The sequence below is a fragment of the Mytilus californianus genome, unplaced genomic scaffold (genome assembly GCF_021869535.1).
Source record: "Mytilus californianus isolate M0D057914Y unplaced genomic scaffold, xbMytCali1.0.p SCAF_7, whole genome shotgun sequence".
Lineage (NCBI taxonomy): Eukaryota > Metazoa > Mollusca > Bivalvia > Mytilida > Mytilidae > Mytilus > Mytilus californianus.
The window spans coordinates 54,927,479-54,949,906 of record NW_026262723.1 but is presented as its reverse complement, the minus strand read 5'-3'; the positions used below and the strand labels follow the sequence as shown (position 1 = coordinate 54,949,906).

General features: G+C 32.5%; 1 protein-coding gene across 1 annotated transcript in view; it reads right to left on the bottom strand.

The window, feature by feature from the left end:
• Nucleotides 1-5,598: 5,598 nt before the first annotated feature.
• LOC127707508 (uncharacterized) overlaps nt 5,599-22,428 on the bottom strand; it is a 92,787-nt gene continuing 75,957 nt past the window's right edge. Inside the window, exons 8-13 of the mRNA XM_052212086.1 lie at nt 19,788-19,847; nt 18,615-18,674; nt 17,444-17,503; nt 14,980-15,030; nt 12,310-12,385; nt 5,599-8,007 (exon numbers count right to left, since the gene is read on the bottom strand). Coding sequence (XP_052068046.1) covers nt 7,227-8,007; nt 12,310-12,385; nt 14,980-15,030; nt 17,444-17,503; nt 18,615-18,674; nt 19,788-19,847 — 1,088 coding nt within the window. The 3' untranslated portion in view covers nt 5,599-7,226. The remainder of the gene's footprint in view (nt 8,008-12,309; nt 12,386-14,979; nt 15,031-17,443; nt 17,504-18,614; nt 18,675-19,787; nt 19,848-22,428) is intronic.

Below are 22,428 nucleotides of genomic sequence, written 5' to 3'. Positions count from 1 at the left end.
CTGTTGAGTTGTAGACAATTCTATAATCCTTTTATCTCGAAGTATAAAATAGTTATATATAATTTTGTTATATTGTAAAGGCACCATGTGGATGGCTCTCCGACCCATGTTTGTCTGAATTGACGGAGATATTAAATATTGTACATACTAATATTGTTATTATTATTACTAGTGTGGTACCAAGAAGCCGAAACTTAAAAAAAAAATTAAAAAAAATAGGGATACAATCATACAAAAGCAGAATCAGAGTGGATAATTCCTTGCTCATATTGACATTAGCAAAACCTTGAATCGATACATATACAAACACACACACACACACACACACCTACACACACATACCTGAAAAATGATAAGCATCTACATACATTATTCAATGAAAACAATTAATTAATGTCAGAATACCTAAAAATGACGTCATAGAAATAAGCCTCACATCGGGAGGCTACCTCTCAGGAGGCTACCTTTTTCCCATAGGGTTAACATTAGACGAAAGTCGCCAGAACCCCCACTTCCCCCACTACTCTTAATACTTATTATGACTGTTTTTCAAAACGACCGGACGAAGATGAGACAATTTTCGACACAATTTGAAATATAATGGTTATAGTATAAATATACAAGCAGTAATAAAAATTAAATATTTTGTTTATCAGACGGCCATCACATATTTTTAACTAGGGTACATCGATTGATTGATTTATTGTTGTTTGCTCCACGTTCAGTGGCAAATATTTCATGCATATTCAGGACGCCAACAATATAACAATAAATCTATAAGTAGGTTCTGCAAAGTATGTTGACCGGGATTTAAGTTCGGACTAAAATATTGTCATTGAAAGCAGGGGCATTATGGATATGGCAGACATGTTGCCTTACAACAGGGAGTTGTAACAATGGTTCTTCAACGCGCCGTTTACACTCACACTTCGACTTCTAGAATGATTGAGAATATGATAAACCCATATAACTAGCATATTAAGATACAAAATTACAAACAAATAATTGAAGCCAACACTACAGTTTGCTTTCATAAAACAGCATGGTTTATATAGCCTAAGGTATCACACTTCAGATCTTAATAGGCGGATCTTTGCCTGCGTTTGTTAGCTTCCAACGGTATGAATAAATGACTGGAATCCAGTCAAATGCCTCGTTTAAAAAGAAAACATTATTTTATGAACATATGTAATCTAAAACTAAATATTAGCCTGATTATAATACCATTTGTTTCAATTTGAATGAACTTATCTGGGTATCTTTGTTATAACAGCAAAAGTCAGTTGGTATTTATAGGCGTGTGTATGTGTGTTTGCATTAATTTGTTTGTTTTTTTTAGTTTGTTTGTTTGTTTTTGTTTTGTTTATTACTTTTGTATATGAGCTGCTATCTCATTATTGTTTTCATAATCATCGTATTAATTTCAATTTCATGAAATAATATGCATCTGTTGAAAACAGATACGAAAAAAATGCTAAAAAATTAATGCAACAGAAATTTGGTAAGATTACAAGTGTCAAATCTCAAACAAGGATAGCGCTGCCCTAGCATTTAATTCGGTTGCCTTTGGTAATTTAATTTAGAAACAATATATTGTGTTACCAAAGGAACAATAAATTGCACTAACAATTAGTTAAGTCTTCCTACAAAAACTATCAATCACTACCGTCAAAACATTGTAAGCATATGAAAGTCAAGGACCTGTCAAGACTTTATTTTATAAAACTTTACACACTAAAAGTAACTCGACGTATGCATTTGTACACTATATATCATTTTCTTCTTCAAATATGACGTATGAAACGGGCAATGGTAACGGATACATTGAACAAATAGATTTAAGGGATCGCTTCTGTAATTCAAAATAATGTTTTAATAACTGATATATTTTTCATTACAATGAATATGATTATGACATTAACATTATGAAGAAAGAAAAGAATTACTGCTTTTTAGCATCAAAAAATCAATCAGTCACGGAGAGTAGTGTACACTGTATTATGGATGATTTTTTAAATATATATTCAGATGTCTGAAATTATATTCGTAAATGACAATTCAATCAACGTATTTTACAATATTTATTTTTAGATTTACCTCCTTGAAAAAGAATTTGAGAAATATATGGGTAAAATTTGACATTTTTGCAAAAACGTTTTGTTTTTTTAAACTGTATTCTTTTCCTTTAACTGATAATCACACTCCATGTCCTTATTCGTAAATGGTAATACTTTAAATTGGTCTTCAATGTGAGTTATTGAACTCATACTGATCATCTGACTCAGTTTTCATAGTATTATAAGGAACATTAAAGACATAGAATAGATAGAAAATAATAACAACCAAGGAGACATTCAATGCTCATAAGTCGAACACGAAAAAAGGAAGAAAGACAACGGAAAGACAAACAAACAAACTAGTTTAACCAGCCACATTCTGTATGTTCCTGTCCCAAGTCAGGAGCCTGTGAGTCAGTGGTTGTCGTTTGTTGCTGTGTAACATATTTGTTTTTCGTTCATTATTTGTAAATAAATTAGGCCGTTAGTTTTCTCTTTTGAATTGTTTTACATTTGTCATTTCGGGGCCTTTTATAGCTGACTATTCGGTATGGGCTTTGATCATTGTTGAAGGCCGTACGGTGACCTATAATTTCTGTGTCATTTGGTCTCTTGTGGAGAGTTGTCTCATTAGCAATCATACCACATCTTCTTATTTTTGATAACAAAACACTAGATAGAAAATTTAATACTGAGCAACATAAATCGAGCACAAAGTTGGTTGATTTCATGTGCTCCGGAAGGGTAGGCAGATCTAGCTCCCATAATAGCACCTTTTTTTAAGGTAAGAACAAATTCTGTGATACATTTGTAAGTCTCATTCGGTGATGTCACAATGTCAAAATACAAAATGTACATATTGGTGTTTTGTGATAAGGATTAAGAGCCATTGATGGATTTTTAAAGAAGAGTGAGATTAAAAACTGTTCATCAATATCATGTAGATTATATACTTTTTCATGTATAAATGATTGAATTAATTGTATCTAAAAAAGTGCACTAAAAAATAAAGAATGATAAGGAATATATTGACCGAACTTATAGCGGCATGTAAGCAAGTACAGTACATGTTTGATTTCTTTGCCAGATTTATTTTATTCAAATTACTCCATAGCTTTGTTCTTCAATTCATAGTTGTGGTGTGATCGTCAATTTGCAAACAATTCCGCTCAAACCGGTTCTAGGGCCGTCCTAAACTTGCAGAGAGGTGAGAGTTTTTTTTTTTTTTGCTTTCAGTTGAAGGCCTCACTGTGACTTTGAGATGAAGAACAGCAATAAAAGTGCTGTTCCTTTGGTTGTTGTGTTTTTTGATGTGCATATACTGATTTTAGGTCATGTATGAATACCCCATATCCTTTCTTTTCTATCATGTATAAGCAATGCATGCGTAAGCACTTATCTATTAAACTGCAAAAACTTTAATACATTTTTTGGTGTATTTTCTATTTTTAAACGGTTTGCTGTTTTTTGTTGGTCAATAATGAAATTGATTGTATTCTGAACGGGAAATTATAGAGGAATTCAATAACCTCAGAATAATAGACAAATATATGCCTTTTACTTAATGTTCTATTTATTGTAAGGGTAATCGTCTTTGTTTGGTAAACAGGGATCATATCGGATTTATTATAAAAGAGCATTTCTAGAAAACCATTTAAACAATAATTCGTTCATTTATGTTGCATAATTTAAGAATTATAATAGACAGCTATATGCATTTGACCAGTATGTTAAATATTTCTAGTAACATGAATTATGTAAGGCGGTTGTTTGACATAATATATACTTTTACACAAGACAACCTGAGAGTGAGAGGAGCAAATCTAGGTACAAATTGACAAATTATGAATTAGGCCGTTAGTTTTCGTAATTGAATTGTTTCATATTTTCATGTCGGTGCCTTTTATAGCCGACTATACGGTATGGAGTTTTCTCATTGTTGAAGGCTGTACGGTTCTCTATAATTGCTTGCATCCACTTCATTTGAACTTTTGTGAATATTTTTCTCATTGGCAGACATAACACATGTTCTTATTTTTATATCAATGGTCTCACAGGAGAAGTTTTTTTTAAGTTTACGACGGACACAAAGTGATGACCAAAGTTAACAAGGCTCGTAGCATATAAAATATTCGTCTATGAGACTATAAACCAACAACACAAAAAAAGTCATATGTACTATAGATCAGCGTACGGTCCTCTGTAATTTCCAAGTGTCTATGCTAAACATTTGAGTAAAGGAAAGTTGTAATACATTTTAACTGGGTCAATCACAGATCTGCCATCTACCAAATATATTTCAAAGAACAGAAAGAATTAAGTAATGACAATGGTCAGAATCATTAAAACGTTACGCGTATAAACTATTTTTAGCAAGAATACGGCTTGTTTGACCATGCTCGCAGATGATCTCTCCAGCGTCAAGATGAATAACAACCCTGCAATTGCTGTGTAATTGATGTATTGATCATTACTAGCATTCATTTGTAAAGTCGTGTAGTCTTATGGACACCCCCACATCATTTCCCTCTTAGGATATTATGAAGGAGATAAACATTTATTTTCAGATAATTTTTTTTTGTTTTTTTTTTTTGTATACAATATACGTAGTTTGTCAGAAAAAAAACATAATTTCTTTGTACGATCATTAGACACACTTTTATACATGTAGCGAGTACAATCAATAGCATAATTATATTTTTTTTTTTAAATTTTCGACGATTTAAATATATCGTTTTAATCCCGCAATTTAACTTTAAGAATTGAATGCTTCTTTTTGTAAATTTGTTGGGGTGTAAAAGCGTTGACCGAAGTACATTTTGTATGAAGCGCTTCCTCTAAAAAATGTGCGCACGGTCAACGCTTTTACAACCCTATAAAATTAATAAAAGAAGCATTCAATATTTATAATTATATTTTTTTTCTGGGATCATGAAAACACGATTTCTATCAATGTTATATTTCATTTTTAAATGAAGGTTAATTTTAGAATGACGCGAGATTGCTGTTAGCCAATCATAAAAACGTATTATAATGAAACATACATGTAATGTAAATATTGCTTAAAACGTTGTTACCTACATGTATTACCGATCGTTGTCATTGGTTTTTACGGAAAAGCGGTAGTATTGTTTTCACCATAGGTGACCTTACTAACATTTTTAAAATTTTTCACTTTTTATGATTATAAACAAAAACAAAACAGTTATGCGGGATTTGGTCATTTATTATTCTGTTTTAGAAATTGAAGTTAACGTGTTTATAGTATCTATGGTCACCGTCATTGTACATCAAATTTATGAAAATTTGGAAACCTTTTCCAATAATTCTTAAGAAAATATTTCTATGTGTTTCAAAATTTATATTGTAAAAATACACACTGCAGTTATTCATCAAAAAATATAAAAATATATTATACCAATACATCCAATCACGGCGCTCTTAATTGAAGTTAACGTGATTATAGTATCTATGGTCACCGTCATTGTACATCAAATTTATGAAAATTTGGAAACCTTTTCCAATAATTCTTAAGAAAATATTTCTATGTGTTTCAAAATTTATATTGTAAAAATACACACTGCAGTTATTCATCAAAAAATATAAAAATATATTATACCAATACATCCAATCACGGCGCTCTTAAGTTGACTTCCTTCGCCTGTCTGTGGTACACAAAAATGCAATCCTAATGGCAGGGAAATGAAATACAACTTTTATCCCTTAAGAAATTATACATTGCTAAAGGTCAGGTATATATACGAGCAATCACACAGATTTTAATGATATTGCGCATGCAACTACATGTATTATGAACTGCAATATATAGAAAACATGTAAATACCACTAAAAATCGGCAATTTTGGACTGCTCAATATTATCTATCGGAACCATTTCCTACAAAGTCTCCTTTTTGGTGTAAATGTTTGAAACTTATACACAGAATGACAAAAAACAATGGAAACTCTAAAGAATTCGATGACCAACTATACATTTTTTTTAAAGTCATATCAATAATCTAAAACCGAATACATTTTTATCAATAAAACAGAATACATTTTTAACAATAAAACAGAAATTTTAGTGATAATTACATTATTATTTTTAGGATAATTGGAGGTAATTTACAGTCAAATTATTCAATACATGTTTGTGTTTGCTATATATATTGACGTGCATCCTTTACATTTGTACTTTTATCTGCAGGATATTATATTTAATTGATTTCGGAAAGTGTAACAGTTACTATTACCATATCTCATTTGCAGTTCTAAATCATGGCTCAAGTTGCAAAACAAGAAAAAAAAAAAAAAAAAAAAAAACAGCATACAAAACACAACATAGAAAACTAGAGACTGAGCAAAACGAACCGAGCAAAAACCCGGGGTGATCTCAAGTGCTCCAGGAGGTTAAGCAAATCCTGCTCCACGTGTGGCACCCGTCATGTTGCTCACGTAAGTACAAGTCTAATTCGGTAGGTCACATTCGGGATTGTGGTTACGATTGGAACATATAATACAAAATGTATTTTTGATAATAATTAAAAATAAAAATTAAAAATCAAATAATGCTGATATATAAAAGAACCTGCCAACGGATTTTTTTTTATGATGAGATTTTTCTTTTTTCTGATAAGCGGCGATAAATATCGCAAATCGACGATTTTTATTTCAAGGCTATTTCGGTCATATATTTCCGTGTAAAAGTAGATAAAATGTACTTGAATCAATACACGCACATGTACACAATACGTTCTGTAAGTTGCTACTTTGGTTGCGAATGTAAATCAGGTACATGTACAGTGAACATAATTTGAATATCAATTTAGCGCACACAAGTTTCTTGCGTTCATTTTAGACAATTTGAAACCTTTATTGAGTGATTTAAATACTGTAATTGAAATTTAAGTTGACCTTCAATAATGAACAATGTTATAAATGATGATATGAACTTATTTTATAATTATCATCTGGTCGTAGCTTCGGTTTGCATTGAATCGCTTATTATTTACCATACTAATACAATCTTGGAATATTTACATACAAGTAGTTTACATGTACATGTATATCTAAAACATTCAAAATCTTTAAAGCATTTTAGTAAATTTATGCACAAGGATTTCTGGTTAGTATTTACATATTTCTTTTTCTTGGATAAATTTGGTCTTTCTTATATTGGTTTTGAAATGTCGTAATCGTCTTCGGATTTCTGTCCAAAGAAATGATCATATGTGCCATCGCTTTCTTCTTTCTTTCTTTGGTTACCTGCAGTATCGTACACGTTGTCAATCGTGTGGCTATAGATGTTATTTTCCTTTTCCTTATGGCGGCTGTTACTAGACGTATCGTAAGTTTCATCTTTGGAAACGTCGTATGGATTTTCAGAGGTTTCTGTCGGATTGAAAGAAGTTGAAAGTTCATAGTTACAGACTCTATCCGTGTTTTCTTGTCTGTTATAACCGGTTTCGTTCGGATCTAAAACAACGTAGTTGTCACTCAATGATAGAACATTCGGAGTATTGTTTTTCGATTCATTAAGGTCATCAGGGTCAAGTATGGCATAATCATCACCACCTGTGAGGCTGTTTGTCTCATTTGAATTATTCAAATTAGTTTGTGGATTTGACCGATCGAATCCAGTTGCATTAGGATCCAGAGTAATATATTGATGCTGATAGTTTGTAGATGGATTCGGGTTACTATTAGTTGAATTTACTACATTCGCAATTTCACTGTATTCGTCATCATTTGTTGTGTTGATTGAGGGGCTAAAGGTGTCAGAAATGTCATGGTAGTGTTCGTTAAGTTTAGATTTTCGTATTTCACAGTAATCTGTTTGAGTGGTGACGTTGACTTCCGGTGAAAATGCTATATTCTGACGGCCAGTATAATCACTATGGCTGTCTTCATTTGCTACAATTGAATGTCCTTTCTTTTCCGCATATCTATACCTATGCGAACAAACAAGCAATACATTCGTTAGGCTTTTAAAATAATTGGTTTATTAAAAATATTAACATTTCATAAAAAAACATTTGACAAGGTCCTGTCCAAATTATCATAATTATAAATATCTGAGAACATACTCATCAACAAGACAATAAAAGGTTAAAGTTGTATCAGATATAATAATGGAGATTATGCAGTTTATCAGTGATGTATACATTTTGTACTCAACAACAAAATAAACGCATCACCTCCATTAATTTCTTTGGAGTAAACTTGGACATGATGCTGCTTGTAGAAGTTGACTGAGCTTATCTATTTGCTGTTTTTTTTTTCAGAAGACTATACAATTCAGATGTAAAAAAGATTTTGTAAAGAACTGAATTTCCAGAGAACTAAACTGTGTGAAAATGTGGACTACTAGTATTCAATTGCTAAAGCTGCATCACATGGTGCCCTTCAGGCTTCCCAATTTGAAAAATTCAATCTCACATTATATCCCGAAAATTTAACCACATCTGTGAAAATGTTTCATTTTAGGATCGAGCCACCATAGATTTCCAAGCTAACGATATGGATAGTGGAAATTATAAAAAGGCTATCATTGTCGCCTACTTGAAATGAATAGTGCATCATGACCCATGTGGCAAGATGTTGTGCGTTATTGGTGTTGTTAAGTAGAAAAGAACAAATTGACAGTATCTATAGACAATATTTTTAATATATTTCTACTACTAGGGGGTGTTTAACGACCTTGACTCGACTACCCACGAGGGTTTCGCACGATCGGTAAACAACGAAAATTACTTTGATTTTGAACACATTAAAACAAAATCTGAACGTGAGTGAAAATGTTTATTCTGGCACAGTTTCATAAGACCGATAATCAAGTTTAAACAATGTCTTGAATATGCTTGAGATCAATTTAAACAAATGTGCGGAATCATCAAACAACTACATGACAAGGACAATATCAGTAATTAAAAAAAAACGTTTATGGCATGCTCTATGTTAATTTCGACGCCGTTAGTTATTATACTTGTCTTTTAGACCGAGCGAAAGCGACGTGAAAATATTGACAAATATCATGCCTACACAATACCAAAATGACCATAGGCCACGTCATGTAAACATAATTTGAATTCGCTTACTGTGTACTTCGAAGCGGACTTTTAAAATACGTTTGAAAGGCATCCATTTTGATTTGAAGCAAACACGTTCTAGATAACAAACTGTGTCACGATTAACAAATTACAAGGACATATAGACTTTCTTTTATTATGATTTTATTTTTCTAATTTTATAGCGATCAACCCGAACAGAAATGTCAATTTTCATCCTCGGTGTCGTTCAAAATACTACCGACATTTTAATTTTAACTATGATGTCTAGCGCGTGCACCACCTGTTTTATTTTAAAATAGCATGGCTTTGTTTTCAAAGCGAAGGAAGAGCATCACATTCGATTAATGGAGAAAATAATATTCTTTTTATGTAGAATAGGAGAAATAACAGTCAAAAATATGCCTGTCCGGAACCATTTCCTAATATGCGGTCGGTACTCTCGTTGACTGGCAGTCCTCAACAGCAGTTACCGTTCGTGATCATGTGATAATAATACAAATTATGTATACCAATTTCGTTGAATCAATCAAAAATAACATAATTTATAATAAGACACACACTAGATAAAATATTAGGAAAATCAAATATATATAAAACGTATAAATCATTCGATCAAGTACTATAAGGTCAAATATCACAGCAAAATCTGGTTTGATTATGGATTATAATTCAAAGAAAGCGGCAACTAACCTAGTGGGTCAGTACGTAATTTTGGTTCAATCAAATTGAAAGTGACAACATAGTGTGTTTCAGATGTACATTTGTTGTGTCATGCTGTGCCCTGATGTTGATTCTGGCCAACACGTATTTGGGTTATTTCATGTCATTTATTTTTAAATACTTTTGTTATTCCGATAAATCCATGTGTATAAAAGGCGATGCGAGGTATATATAACCAGGAAGATTTGGACAAATGTGAAATAGAAATAAAGCTAATTCCGACAATATATTTTAAGTGCTATAGTGACAATTTATTAATCCGTTTATCAAACCTTTTACATTGCTTTGTGTTTAATTAATTCTATTGTTAAATATATGTTTGTCGTAATGGAAATCACTCTGACGATGACAAGTTAATCCTTTGGACACTAATCCTTTGCTATAGTAACTGTTTTCTATATATGCTTTTGTATGTTATTTTGTTGTCAGTTTAGGTCTTAGGTCTGGTACTGTCCGGATCTTGCTAATAAAGTTAGAGTATTGGTATTCCGTCTTTGAATTACTATAGCCGGAAAAACGCCCGGTTATATATTGGTTGAGGTACCCGCGGCACGATCTTGAGCTAGTTCCCCCAAACTAGTAATGAATACCTCTAGAAGCAACTATATGGAAGGAACCTGGAATTACCAGCCTTGCAGAAATAGACATCCGTTTCCGATGAGAAAAGCAGATACCTATTTGGACTTTCTGTGCAAATATTGCGGTAAGACATTGAACGTTTTCACCTACCATCGGTGTTATGCAGCTAACGCTTATTGTTACAAGTGCAGACATCATGGACATTTTGCCCGTATGTGTAGTTTTCACGTTAAGTCGTGTGAAAACCCAAAACCGAAGAAGAAATCAAAGTCAAAAATTCAAAGAGACAGCGACCGAATGAAAACGTTTATTGAGAAGAAACAAATGTCTCAATTTCCGTTTCAAGAACTCGAGGACAAGGAACTCTCCGCTTTTATGTGCTCCATACAGGACGAATCCGCGAAACTACACATTAACAAGTTGAAAGTGTCTAACCGAAACTTCATCAAAGAAATCGCTGTACTGAAGTGTGAAAATTCTAAATTGGATACCGTAATGAAAGATAATGTAATGTTGAGTTGGACAAATTAAATTTGGAACGTTTAGAACATGGCCGGATAATTCAAAAGATCGAACATGAATTAGCCGAACATACAAGTCAAACTAAAAAATTTTGAAAAAGAAATAAGTGGTTATACAGATAGAAATGAACATTTGGAAAGAGTAATAGTTCAACTGAAAGAGGAAAACCTAAATTTAACGAACACCAGACAACGCTTAACAATGGAGTTCAAAAATTCTGACATGCAGTACAATCGCATCTTAAATGATATGGAAGACGAAATTCAGAGACTTAAGGAAGAGAACGTAAACAGTAGACACGAGATTCAACATCTAGATATAAAACATTCAAACCGAGATGTGCGTTCGACCCTTGCAATTTGCTCGCGTGGCAATTCGCAGCAACGTCATCGGCGAGGAGGAGGATACCCACGACGATAATAAAATTCATTCGGCAAACTCGGAGACCGAGTTTAGGTGGAGTAGTGGCGAATATAACCAGGAAGATTTGGACAAATGTGAAATAGAAATAAAGCTAATTCCGACAATATATTTTAAGTGCTATAGTGACAATTTATTAATCCGTTTATCAAACCTTTTACATTTCTTTGTGTTTAATTAATTCTATTGTTAAATATATGTTTGTCGTAATGGAAATCACTCTGACGATGACAAGTTAATCCTTTGGACACTAATCCTTTGCTATAGTAACTGTTTTCTATATATGCTTTTGTATGTTATTTTGTTGTCAGTTTAGGTCTTAGGTCTGGTACTGTCCGGATCTTGCTAATAAAGTTAAAGTATTGGTATTCCGTCTTTGAATTACTATAGCCGGAAAAACGCCCGGTTATATATACATTGTGTACGTAAAGGAGACTACAACAACAGAATGTGTACGTAAAGGAGACTACAACAACAGAATGTGTACGTAAAGGAGACTACAACAACAGAATGTGTACGTAAAGGAGACTACAACAACAGAAAAGACAATTTTTTTTTAAAAAACCATCTAAATATGTCGATTTCTTTCAGAAAAACTAACGTTAATAAAACAATTATGTCAAGCTATAAATTTCCGAAAAATGATGCACGAAAAAACACGGAGACTGGAAAGATCTGAATGGTTGTTTTCAGTTATACTATCAGAATGGAAGCGATTTTTTATGGCCAGCCGTAGCTCTTTTCGTAAAATGTTGTAAATGTAGTACATGTATTATTTACTACAGTAAAGCAAATTACATGCATATACTTTCATATTCTAACATGAACAAGATATGAAGTAAGTTAATAACACTTTTTTGTTTGTTCCATACATTGTAGCTTATTTCTCAAATTGAATATCTGCATTTGAATACGACATTTATTTATAATAACATATCTTACCTCCTAAAATAAACGACTGCTATAACCAGAAAAACTGACAGTGCAATCAAGGATAGAAGCACACCTATGACAATCCCTGCAAAAACACAGAGAAAGAACATCAGTACTTTATTCTTATAAACGATATAACTCGATTTGACATTTTAAATCTAATTTTAGTTCTGAAGTACAAGTCGATCAGTTTCAATTTAGCTAACTCGTTATAGTTTGTTCATATGTTGTGTTGTAACACCACTGTTTTATGCAAGTTAGGCGGAGAGTTGCGCGCTCAAAAACATCTTTAACACCGCCACATTATGTATGTGCCTGTCCAAAGCCAGTCGCCTGTAGTTCAGTGGTTGTCGTTGGTTCATGTTTATCATATATTTGTTTCGTAAATTTTTTTGTTATGAATATAGCCGTTAGTTTTCTCTATTGAAATGTTCATAGTCGTAGGGTAATTCTGATGTCAACGGTCAATGCCACAAAGTGCTCAACATCAAATAACAAAAAGACAAAAAACAAAAAAATATCGATCTAACAATATTCGCAGTTTACGAAAGTTACATTTATAAAATCATATAGCTGTAATTACAAACAATACATTGAACTATGTTCTTTCATACTAAATTGTCTAACATCTCCGACGTACTTAGTTTAAAAACGTCATCAGCAGTTTGAGAAAAGTAATGACCCCGTGGAATGCCAAAATATAAGTATCATAGGGATTCAGGACCACACTTGTTCATACCTTAATAACAATACTTCTTAAGTTATTTATGAAATTATTAAGAATAGGTTCAACGTTAAATGTACCAAGAAAGACAATTTTCAAAGATCTTACTACAATGATAAATTACCTATAAGAAAGAGATTATTACTATACTGTGTATAAAAAAAAAGTTTGTTGTGAGCCAAATGGATCTGGAAATACTCCCATTTTTCAAGAGTAAGGAGAGATATACAAATAAAGTGAAGACACAAAACCTCGATCCAACTCGGACGGTCAAACAGGACACTAAAATGTTCTCTGATATTTATAGATTATCGTTGGTGATCTCAACGAGATTGATTTCCTCGCTTGAGCCGGTACGGCGAAACTGAGAAAAGCAATCGAGTTGAGATGACCAATGATAATCTGTTTATCGCTATTTTACCTATGAAGACGTTGTTAATTAACGTGCTCCCTTAGTTTCTAGCGATAATTTTTCATATCACTCGACTCCGCTGAGAAAGGAAATTATCAGTCAGTAAGATCAACGAAAAAATTTCGTAAAATAGCGATAATCTGAAGTATTAATTGATCGATTGTTGGTTGCTTAACGTTCTGAACTATTAAAGTATATAATTGATTTGTATATCTTGCATTAAATTTATATTTCAAAATATTTATTAGCTTTTATTTTTTTCTTATATCCTTTGAATTTAAGTTTTGCTGTAGGATATAAAAATAAGGAGATGTGGTATGATTGCCAATGAGACAACTCTCTACAAGAGACCAAATGACACAGACATTAACAACTTTAGGTCAACATACGGCCTTCAACAATGAGCAAAAGCAGAAATACTGTACATCTAACAAAAATACAGAGCGGACGTGGCAGGGTACCTATACATTCCCACAACAAAAAGACACTAAGTACAGATATGAGCGTACTCGCAGTTACTGACAGCTAGTTCAAAGCCAACTAACAACAGAAAAAACATGACATTGTGCAATGCCACGATTCAGGAGTCTATAAATAAAGATTCGTTCAAATTTCATTTCATATATTACATATTTAAATCCTTCAAATTTCAATTTGGCTTTGGGAGTCTAGGTATGACCATGATGACAAAATCAAATATGTAACATATTTGCAGAACACTATCAGTCGTGGTAATTTTCAAGAGTTTCTTTTGAGAGTTGTCCTTCATTGTTAATGTTTTGTTACTTCCTTAAATACCTGTTTTACTATTTCAACGTAAGCCAGTGTCCATATTCGCCAACCAAACAACACAACACAATTTTATAATTTTTTAATGGCATCTGTGCCTGAATCAGCTCCTGTGCATGTCATTAAATAAAATCGTCCACCAGACAGCACCATTCGGTGTCCACACATGTTTAACGGAACAATAAGTTTATATGGATCACATTTGGTATACGGTTTCAACAGGCATAGCGAAACCTCCAAACCAAATTGTATCTTTATGAAATAAGTTTACTTAGTAAAGATTTCAAGTGAGTTGTGGTAGCGAAATTCAAGACTAAAGGATTTGTCAGTTATACACGGGTTACGTGAATTGGTATCTAAAAAATTAATTACTACAATCACTGGCATATAGTTAAACAGTTGGGAAATCTATGAATCGTAAGAAAGGCCAAAGAAACATCACAATCCTGCCAAAAAGAGGGAAAATTATGGAATGGGAACTGTAAATCGTCTCTTTCTCAATTTTATCTTTTGTCGAACATTTTAGTAAAAATTTCTCGAGTGAATTGAAATATCCAAATCAAGAAAGGCATAATTAGTATTGCTGTTACTATTATATTTATTTAATTTAAAAGCAAGTTCCTTTGAATAAATTTCCGGTAGTGTAAGGGGCCAAATTGGTTCGATTGATTGCTTTGCGTCCAGTAAAATGAATACTGATGAAAATGGCCTACTCTTTTTTATAATCGTGTTAAATTAGTATGAGTATGTGTACCTATAACTGAAGTTGAACTTGGCGAGCTAGATTGATTAGTATCTGTAATATCTGAAAGATAAAACATAATATATTTACAATATGCAACGAACAAATTTTCACTAGATTTGGGCATTCCACTAAGATTCATACATGTATCAGGTAAAAGGTAAACACTGCATGCTGTGTCACCAAACTGGAAACGAATTCTATTAAGGCAAACAATTCAAACGTTGGAACGTTAAGTTTCTAGCCCCATTCTGCGCATGGTTTGATTTGAGATTCAGTCTATTCAAATTTATCTTTACTAAAAAAAAGTATCTATTTCATTCACACCCTGAGGAAAATAAAACATGCAACTTTAGAATATTCAGATATATCATATTAAAATGACCCAATCCATTAAATGAAAAATTTTGGTACGTACAAATATTTAGAATTATATTAATCTATGTGTATGCTTGTAACAATGTATAACACTGTTTAATTAAGCAAATATAGAATTCGCAATTAATATATTTTTGCTCTATTTAATCTTTTGGCATTTTGTATTTAGAAGTATGCAAAAAAAAAAACAATCGTTAAATTCACCTTCAAATTTTTTAAGATATCGTATTTATATAATTATGAAAAGTTTGAAACATTTAAACCAGTATTTTTAATGGAACAATGTGCCACTGTGTTCGCCTTAACGGTCAATAAACCAGATTTGTTTCAAACTTGTATATGCAAACATCAATGCACGCCTTTAGAGTGATTAATGGTTTGATGTAAGTTAATGTCAAAAGACATAGCTCGCACAGATGCGTCCTTTCGTAATACTTTGCGTTGATCTCGCTGGTTTATATCATGACAATACACTTATATTTAATGCATCGTCATCACCATCTTTCAAATTCAGAAAACAGCTGCAATACTATCAATATTGCAAGTGTATTTTTTTCCTGATACATTTGCAACTTAATTAGAGTATACACTTAATTTGCGGTCATGTTAACTTTTGTAAAACCGCCATAAATTTTAAGTTCTTTTCATAAATACTACCCAATTTAGTTTTGAGTAATGCAAATTAAAACACTTTGATAAAACCACAAAACGAAAAAGAACAGAAAAAAAACACAATAAAAAACTATGCACAATTAAAAAAAAATGTATTTGTATCACACATACTGCATCGCCCCTGAGCATACATGGATTTCCCTTAAAACATACGACTGATACATTATAGGCGTCTCAAACTCATTTTAACTTGGCAGATTAGAGATTACTAAATGAATTAAAGTCAAACCCTGCTTCTCATCGTAAATCACAGTACTGTTATAAGGTAAGAAAAAAAAGGTCCCAAATCATGAACAAATTAAAGAAACAAACGAAAAAAAACACAGTCAACATACAATCATGAAACCTTTAATAATAAACAAATTCAGTCAAACCTTAACCACATTTTGAATTCAGATGGTCCAGAAAGAACTGAAGTTCCTGCTTTTCAGTTGAATATGTTGTATTGTGTCATCATACGTTCCATTACTGCGATACGTCGCATTCAATGTTAGGTGAAATAAATGCAGCCGGGAAATAATATTGTAGCTACAACTATCAGGACAAATCTATGTTTTTTTTTACATAACAACATAACACGGATATTCGGTTGTGAAACACCGATAAGGAGGCTAACCCGTGGTTTCCGTTCTCATCCCTAATGAATTTTTGTTAAAGTCGAGTTAAGAACACACCTTACATGCTTTTAGGCTTTCACATAGCCGTTCAACATTTCATTTTATAATCCAAATTTTTATAATACTGGTACAGTCATCTTTCATGAACTCGTTCTAGAAAATCTTGCATTTGGTCTGTCCTTATTAAGAGCATTTCTTCATTAAATTCAGAGCATACACAACTAGTTATGAAGTCCACATCATACACATCTGTATATGCTTCATTATCGAATAAAGATGCTTTGTTTACAGTCCTTAAAATCACAACGTTTTTTTAACATTCGTACAATTTCCCCTTTTTTACGTTCTTTTGATAGAAACCATTACATAAAGAGAATATGTTGCATTATGTAATGTCACTGTTTTAAAAGATCCGTTTAAACCAGATGTCCTTCATGATTACACCGATCTTTTGGAAAATGGACGCTAAATGCCCGCAATGGTCATGTAGACTGTGGTCGATGGTTGGGATGAATAAACACGATTTGTCATTTATGTTCTAACAAATCAAACAAATGCCCATTGTTTAAGTGCTCCTTGTCCTTGTCACAAGTACCGAAGTCAGTTTGAACCTTCAGGGTATATACATGTAGCAGTTATGAAAGGCTGAGGTGATCTGCACAGATACTTAAACGTAAAAAAATGCATTGCGCGATTGCGTTTACTAACGGACATTTTATGTTACAGCTACAGTGTTTTGTGAATTTTCATAATTTTGAGACAAAACAGCAGCTGCAATGATTGTTAAATCAGCGCATAAAAGTACTTACCGCCAGTTTGTTGTGATGTTGATATTGTCTGCCTATCCAATATTGTAAAAAACGTTGTATCTTAAATATGAGAAAAACAGCAAGTAATTACCTTTTACTTTGCATGTGCCTGTGTAAATAACTGAAATAACTTACTCAAGGCTTTTTTTTTTTTTTTATCTTTAAGTAATAATTAGAGATCCCCGTTTCGAGTCATAATTGATCCTTTTAGTTGGACATCTACCAACTAAGATATCTTCTGTTCAGTAATTCTAGATATGTTTACAAAGAAATTTAAACAATATGTATTGCAAAATAAGAAGAATAAATTAAAAAAATAATACTTATAGTCACGATACTACTGTGGATTTATTTATCTTCGTGGATACCATTTTCCGTGAGTATTTGATTTCGTTGTTTCCCAAAGTCTACATACAAGTGTATTGAAAATATTTACCTCGTTGATGATTGAAATTTGTGGTTTACCTGTACCCACGAAAACCACAAAAATTTGTATCCCATGAATGATAATGATTCCACATTATGAAGATTTGTCAATTTGAGCAATTTTCATCAGTTACATTAAAAGAGCAATTATGGTAGAGAATATTATATATTATATAGAGAACTTTATGACGTATTATTTTTATATTTTACAACACTTGGTCGACACCCCTGCTAATTGACACCGGTATTAGTTCACAAGAATTTTTCAGCTCTGTAGCAAGTGTTTAGCTAATGATATGATGTACATTAATTGTTGAAACGCGCATCTAGTGCATTAACATTGGTAACGTTTATGTTTTTATAACATACGTTGTGTACCTTTCTTAAATTGTCCTTTAAAAATTAAAAGAAACTAAGGTTTAAACTTCCGCAAATAATGTTGGCATCAGATGGATTTGTTTATTTGGTTTTGTTCCTTTTTGGTCATATAGATTTCCACGTGTTTCAGAACTTATACGTCTTCGGATTCCACTTGAGAATTCAAGGTATATAACAGTTATGGAAGACTGAAAGGATTTGTACAGATACACAAACGTTATATAATGCATTGCGCGACTTCATTAATTTTAAACTGACATTCTACAGCATAGTAATTGTTATGCTATAGAAGTTTGTAAATTTTCAGATTTTTGAGACAAACCTATATTTTATTTCTTCAAATCAGCTTTTATAAAATCAAACATACCGCCAGCTTTTTGGGATGTTGATATCGTCTGCCTTTCAAATGTGGTTAAAAACGTTGTATCTAAAATAAATAATGAAAAAACAACAAGTAAGTGATAGCAATCGCCATGCTACTTTACATGCACCTGTGTAAATTACTTGAAAACCTTTTTGTTAGTTTTACATGTAAGTCCTAATATAAGATGATTGCTTCGAGGCATACTTGTTTCTATTAGTCCATCATCTACATGTACCTACTAAGATACATTTTGTTCAGTTATTCTATACATATCAACAGAGTGTTTCATGTTTTAAAGATGTAAAACATAAATAAAAACAAATGTAATCCTAAAAATGTTGATTGTGTCAATTTGGGCAGTTTTCTTTAGTTTCATGCCAAGGTCAAATATGGTAAAGAAGTTTACGCAGTACGGGCTTCACTACCGGCATGATTTAAATATATATTTTTTATTCTTCTTAACGTATCCGTTTATGGATGTCGAACTTTTTACGAAACTAAGGTTAAAACTCCGTCAAACAAAGTTGACCTCAGATGGATTTGGCTATTTGTTTTGGTCCCTTTTGGTCTTATAGCTTTCAACATGTTGCGGTACGTATACAGCCTAGGCTTTTGAATAGTTGGCGTTGAGCGTTCATGATGAAGGTAAATTCAGAAAAGCGCTTTTGATGCATAGCATATAGTTCTCTGTGTTTATCATATTATAGTACTTTAAGAGAAATGAGTCTTAACTCTTTCTGACAAATAGACAGTAATATGATTAAACCATTTAGATATTCAATGGAAAAACTGTTATAATAAAATTTTGCCAAATAGTTGAGTAAGATTTGTATGTGCTGTTCTTATCATGATTTTAAAACTGTTAGTGTCATATATTTATTGTTTCGAATACATTTTGTTTTGTAGATTCTGGAATTTTTTTATTTTAGTGAATCACGTATTCATTTTTTGTTAATAAATCATTATAAAAGTTAAACCAATAATTTTCCGTCTTTTATGTGTAGCAAATTCTTTCATCCATCCATTCTTTCTCTATCTTATTTTGTCAAATCATTCTATATAGTCCCCAGTCTACGATCATTTTGAAATTACAATTCTGGATATCTAATAAGATAATAATACTCATAGATGAGAATGCACAAACGTAAAAAAAAATAATTAGAATGCATAACATACCGTTCGTTTGTGGTGTAGATGATGCTGTCCGCGTGCTTGTCGTCACAGAAACTGACTTATCTAAAACATTAATCAAAATATAACATTGGCGTAACAAATGTTGATCAAAACTGATCAGCAAGACAAGGTCTACAACTAAGTCAACATAACCAAAATAATTTGTCGACTTCTAATTGAAGTTTGTGCCCTTTAGTGACGATTTTCCACATTTATCCCCATTTTTTCCTCTTATCTTGAAAACTGTAATAGATCAGCAAGACAAGATCTACAAAAAAATCTAACTAGTGTCAAGCTATCCAGCAATTCTCATCCTGCAATTCTCTTTATAAAAAGCTATCCTGCAATTCGTCATCCTGCAATTGCGTTTGGAAAACTACTTGAGCGACAACTTTATTTTTCTTTAAAATCATAGTTTTTGACTTTTTTGTTCGAAAACAAGATTAATATAGAAAATAAAAGATTTGTATATCCGATTAACAAAATTTTAACTTTAGTTTTGCAGATTTCTAACTCATATTTACGGTTTTGTAATAAGCATTTACAATAAAAAAATTATTATGACGATTCAAATAAAGTATTATCTGTTAAGTCCAGGATGTGATTCGTATATAGCATGTTTAATCAACATTTGCCATTTGTTCAAAACTCATATTAACGACTAAAAATTAAGAATTTTGAAGTAAAATAATTTGTTCATGGCATTCCGACTTATAAACTTCTATTTGAAACTGGTCCACCCACCTTCCAACCTATTGCCTCGGCAGTTCTGTATGGCTAGGGATTAAAGACTCTGCTCTAATAAATAACTATTGGATAGTACTACAGCGGGAGGGTAAAGAATTTCTGGGGTAAGCATTTTTAAAGGCCGGAAATGTCGCTCGAAACATAGAAATAAAGCCAAATTCGATAAAATACGCGTTTGGGACACCCACTTTCCGACCCATTGTCTCGGTTGTTCTTTATGGCTAGGGATTATAGACGCTGCCCTAATGAATAGCTATTGGATAGTACTACAACGTGAGGATAAAGAATTTCTGGGGTAAGCATTCTGAAGACCGAAAATTTCGTCCGTAACACGGAAAAAAGTCAAATTTGATAAAATACGCATTTGGCACTTTCCAACCTATTGCCTCGGCAGTTCTGTATGGCTAGGGATTATAGACTCTGCTCTAATAAAAAGCTATTGGATAGTACTACAGCGGGAGGGTAAAGAATTTCTGGGGTAAGCATTCTTAAAGGCTGAAAATTTCGCTCGAAACATAGAAATAAAGCCAAATTTGATAAAATACGCGTTTGGGACACCCACATCCGACCCATTGTCTCGGTTGTTCTTTATGGCTAGGGATTATAGACGCTGCCCTAATGAATAGCTATTGGATAGTACTACAATGTGAGGATAAAGAATTTCTGGGGTAAGCATTGTGAAAACCGAAAATTTCGTCCGTAACACGGAAAAATAGTCAAATTTGATAAAATACGCATTGGGCACTTTCCAACCTATTGCTTCGGCAGTTCTGTATGGCTAGGGATCATAGACTCTGCTCTAATAAATAGCTATTGGATAGTACTACAGCGGGAGGGTAAAAAATTTCTGGGGTAAGCATTCTTAAAGGCCGAAAATTTCGCTCGAAACATAGAAAAAAAGCCAAATTCGATAAAATACGCATTGGGGTCAACTGCAACGGAAGTAAAATTAATTTATGATTTCTTTGTTTGCCATACATTGATTACAAAAAATAAACCTACCATCTTATTTATATCAAGCGCAAGCCACTTACACAAAACATGCGTAATACACTCTTTCAGTTTTGTTTTACGAGACATTTGCTATAATACAGATAATATCAGTTGCTCATTTAACTTAGACATTAATATTATTGCTATTTTTTAGGAACTACTTTACAGGATGCCGAGAGTGTGGAAGGCCATTTCACAGTATGACTGCCAAAAAAATTATCATTATAAAGTTATTAGATAATACTACATTCAGATATTACAGATTTTTTGGCGTAAACATTCCTAAGATGCGAACATTCGAATCTTTGAAATATAGTATGTGCTTGATGAAGATCTACCACACAAAAGACATTAAAGTACAGATATGGGATGCACGATCGGTCTTGTAAAGTAGTTCCTAAAATTATGTCTAACTTAAATGAGCAACTGATATTATCTTTATTTTAACAAATGTCTCGTAAAACAAATCTGAACGAGTGTATTACGCATGTTTTGTGTAAGTGGCTTGCGCTTGAATTTAATAAGATAGTGGGTTTATTTTCTTGTAATCAATGTATAGCAAGCAAAGAAATCATAGATTAATATTATTTCCGTTGCAATTGACAATGGTTGACCCTTATGCCTATTTTATCGAATTTGGCTTTATTTCTATGTTTCGGATAACATTTTTGGCCTTTAAGAAGATATAATCCCTAGCCATATAGAACTACCGAGACAATGGGTCGGAAAGTGGGTGTCCCAAATGCGTATTTTATCGAATTCGGCCTTATTTCCATGTTTCGGACGAAATTTTCGACCTTTCAGGATGCTTACCCCAGAAATTCTTTACCCCCCCCCCCCCCCCCCCCGCTGTGGTACTATCAAATAGCTATTTATTAGATCAGAGTCTATAATCCCTAGCCAT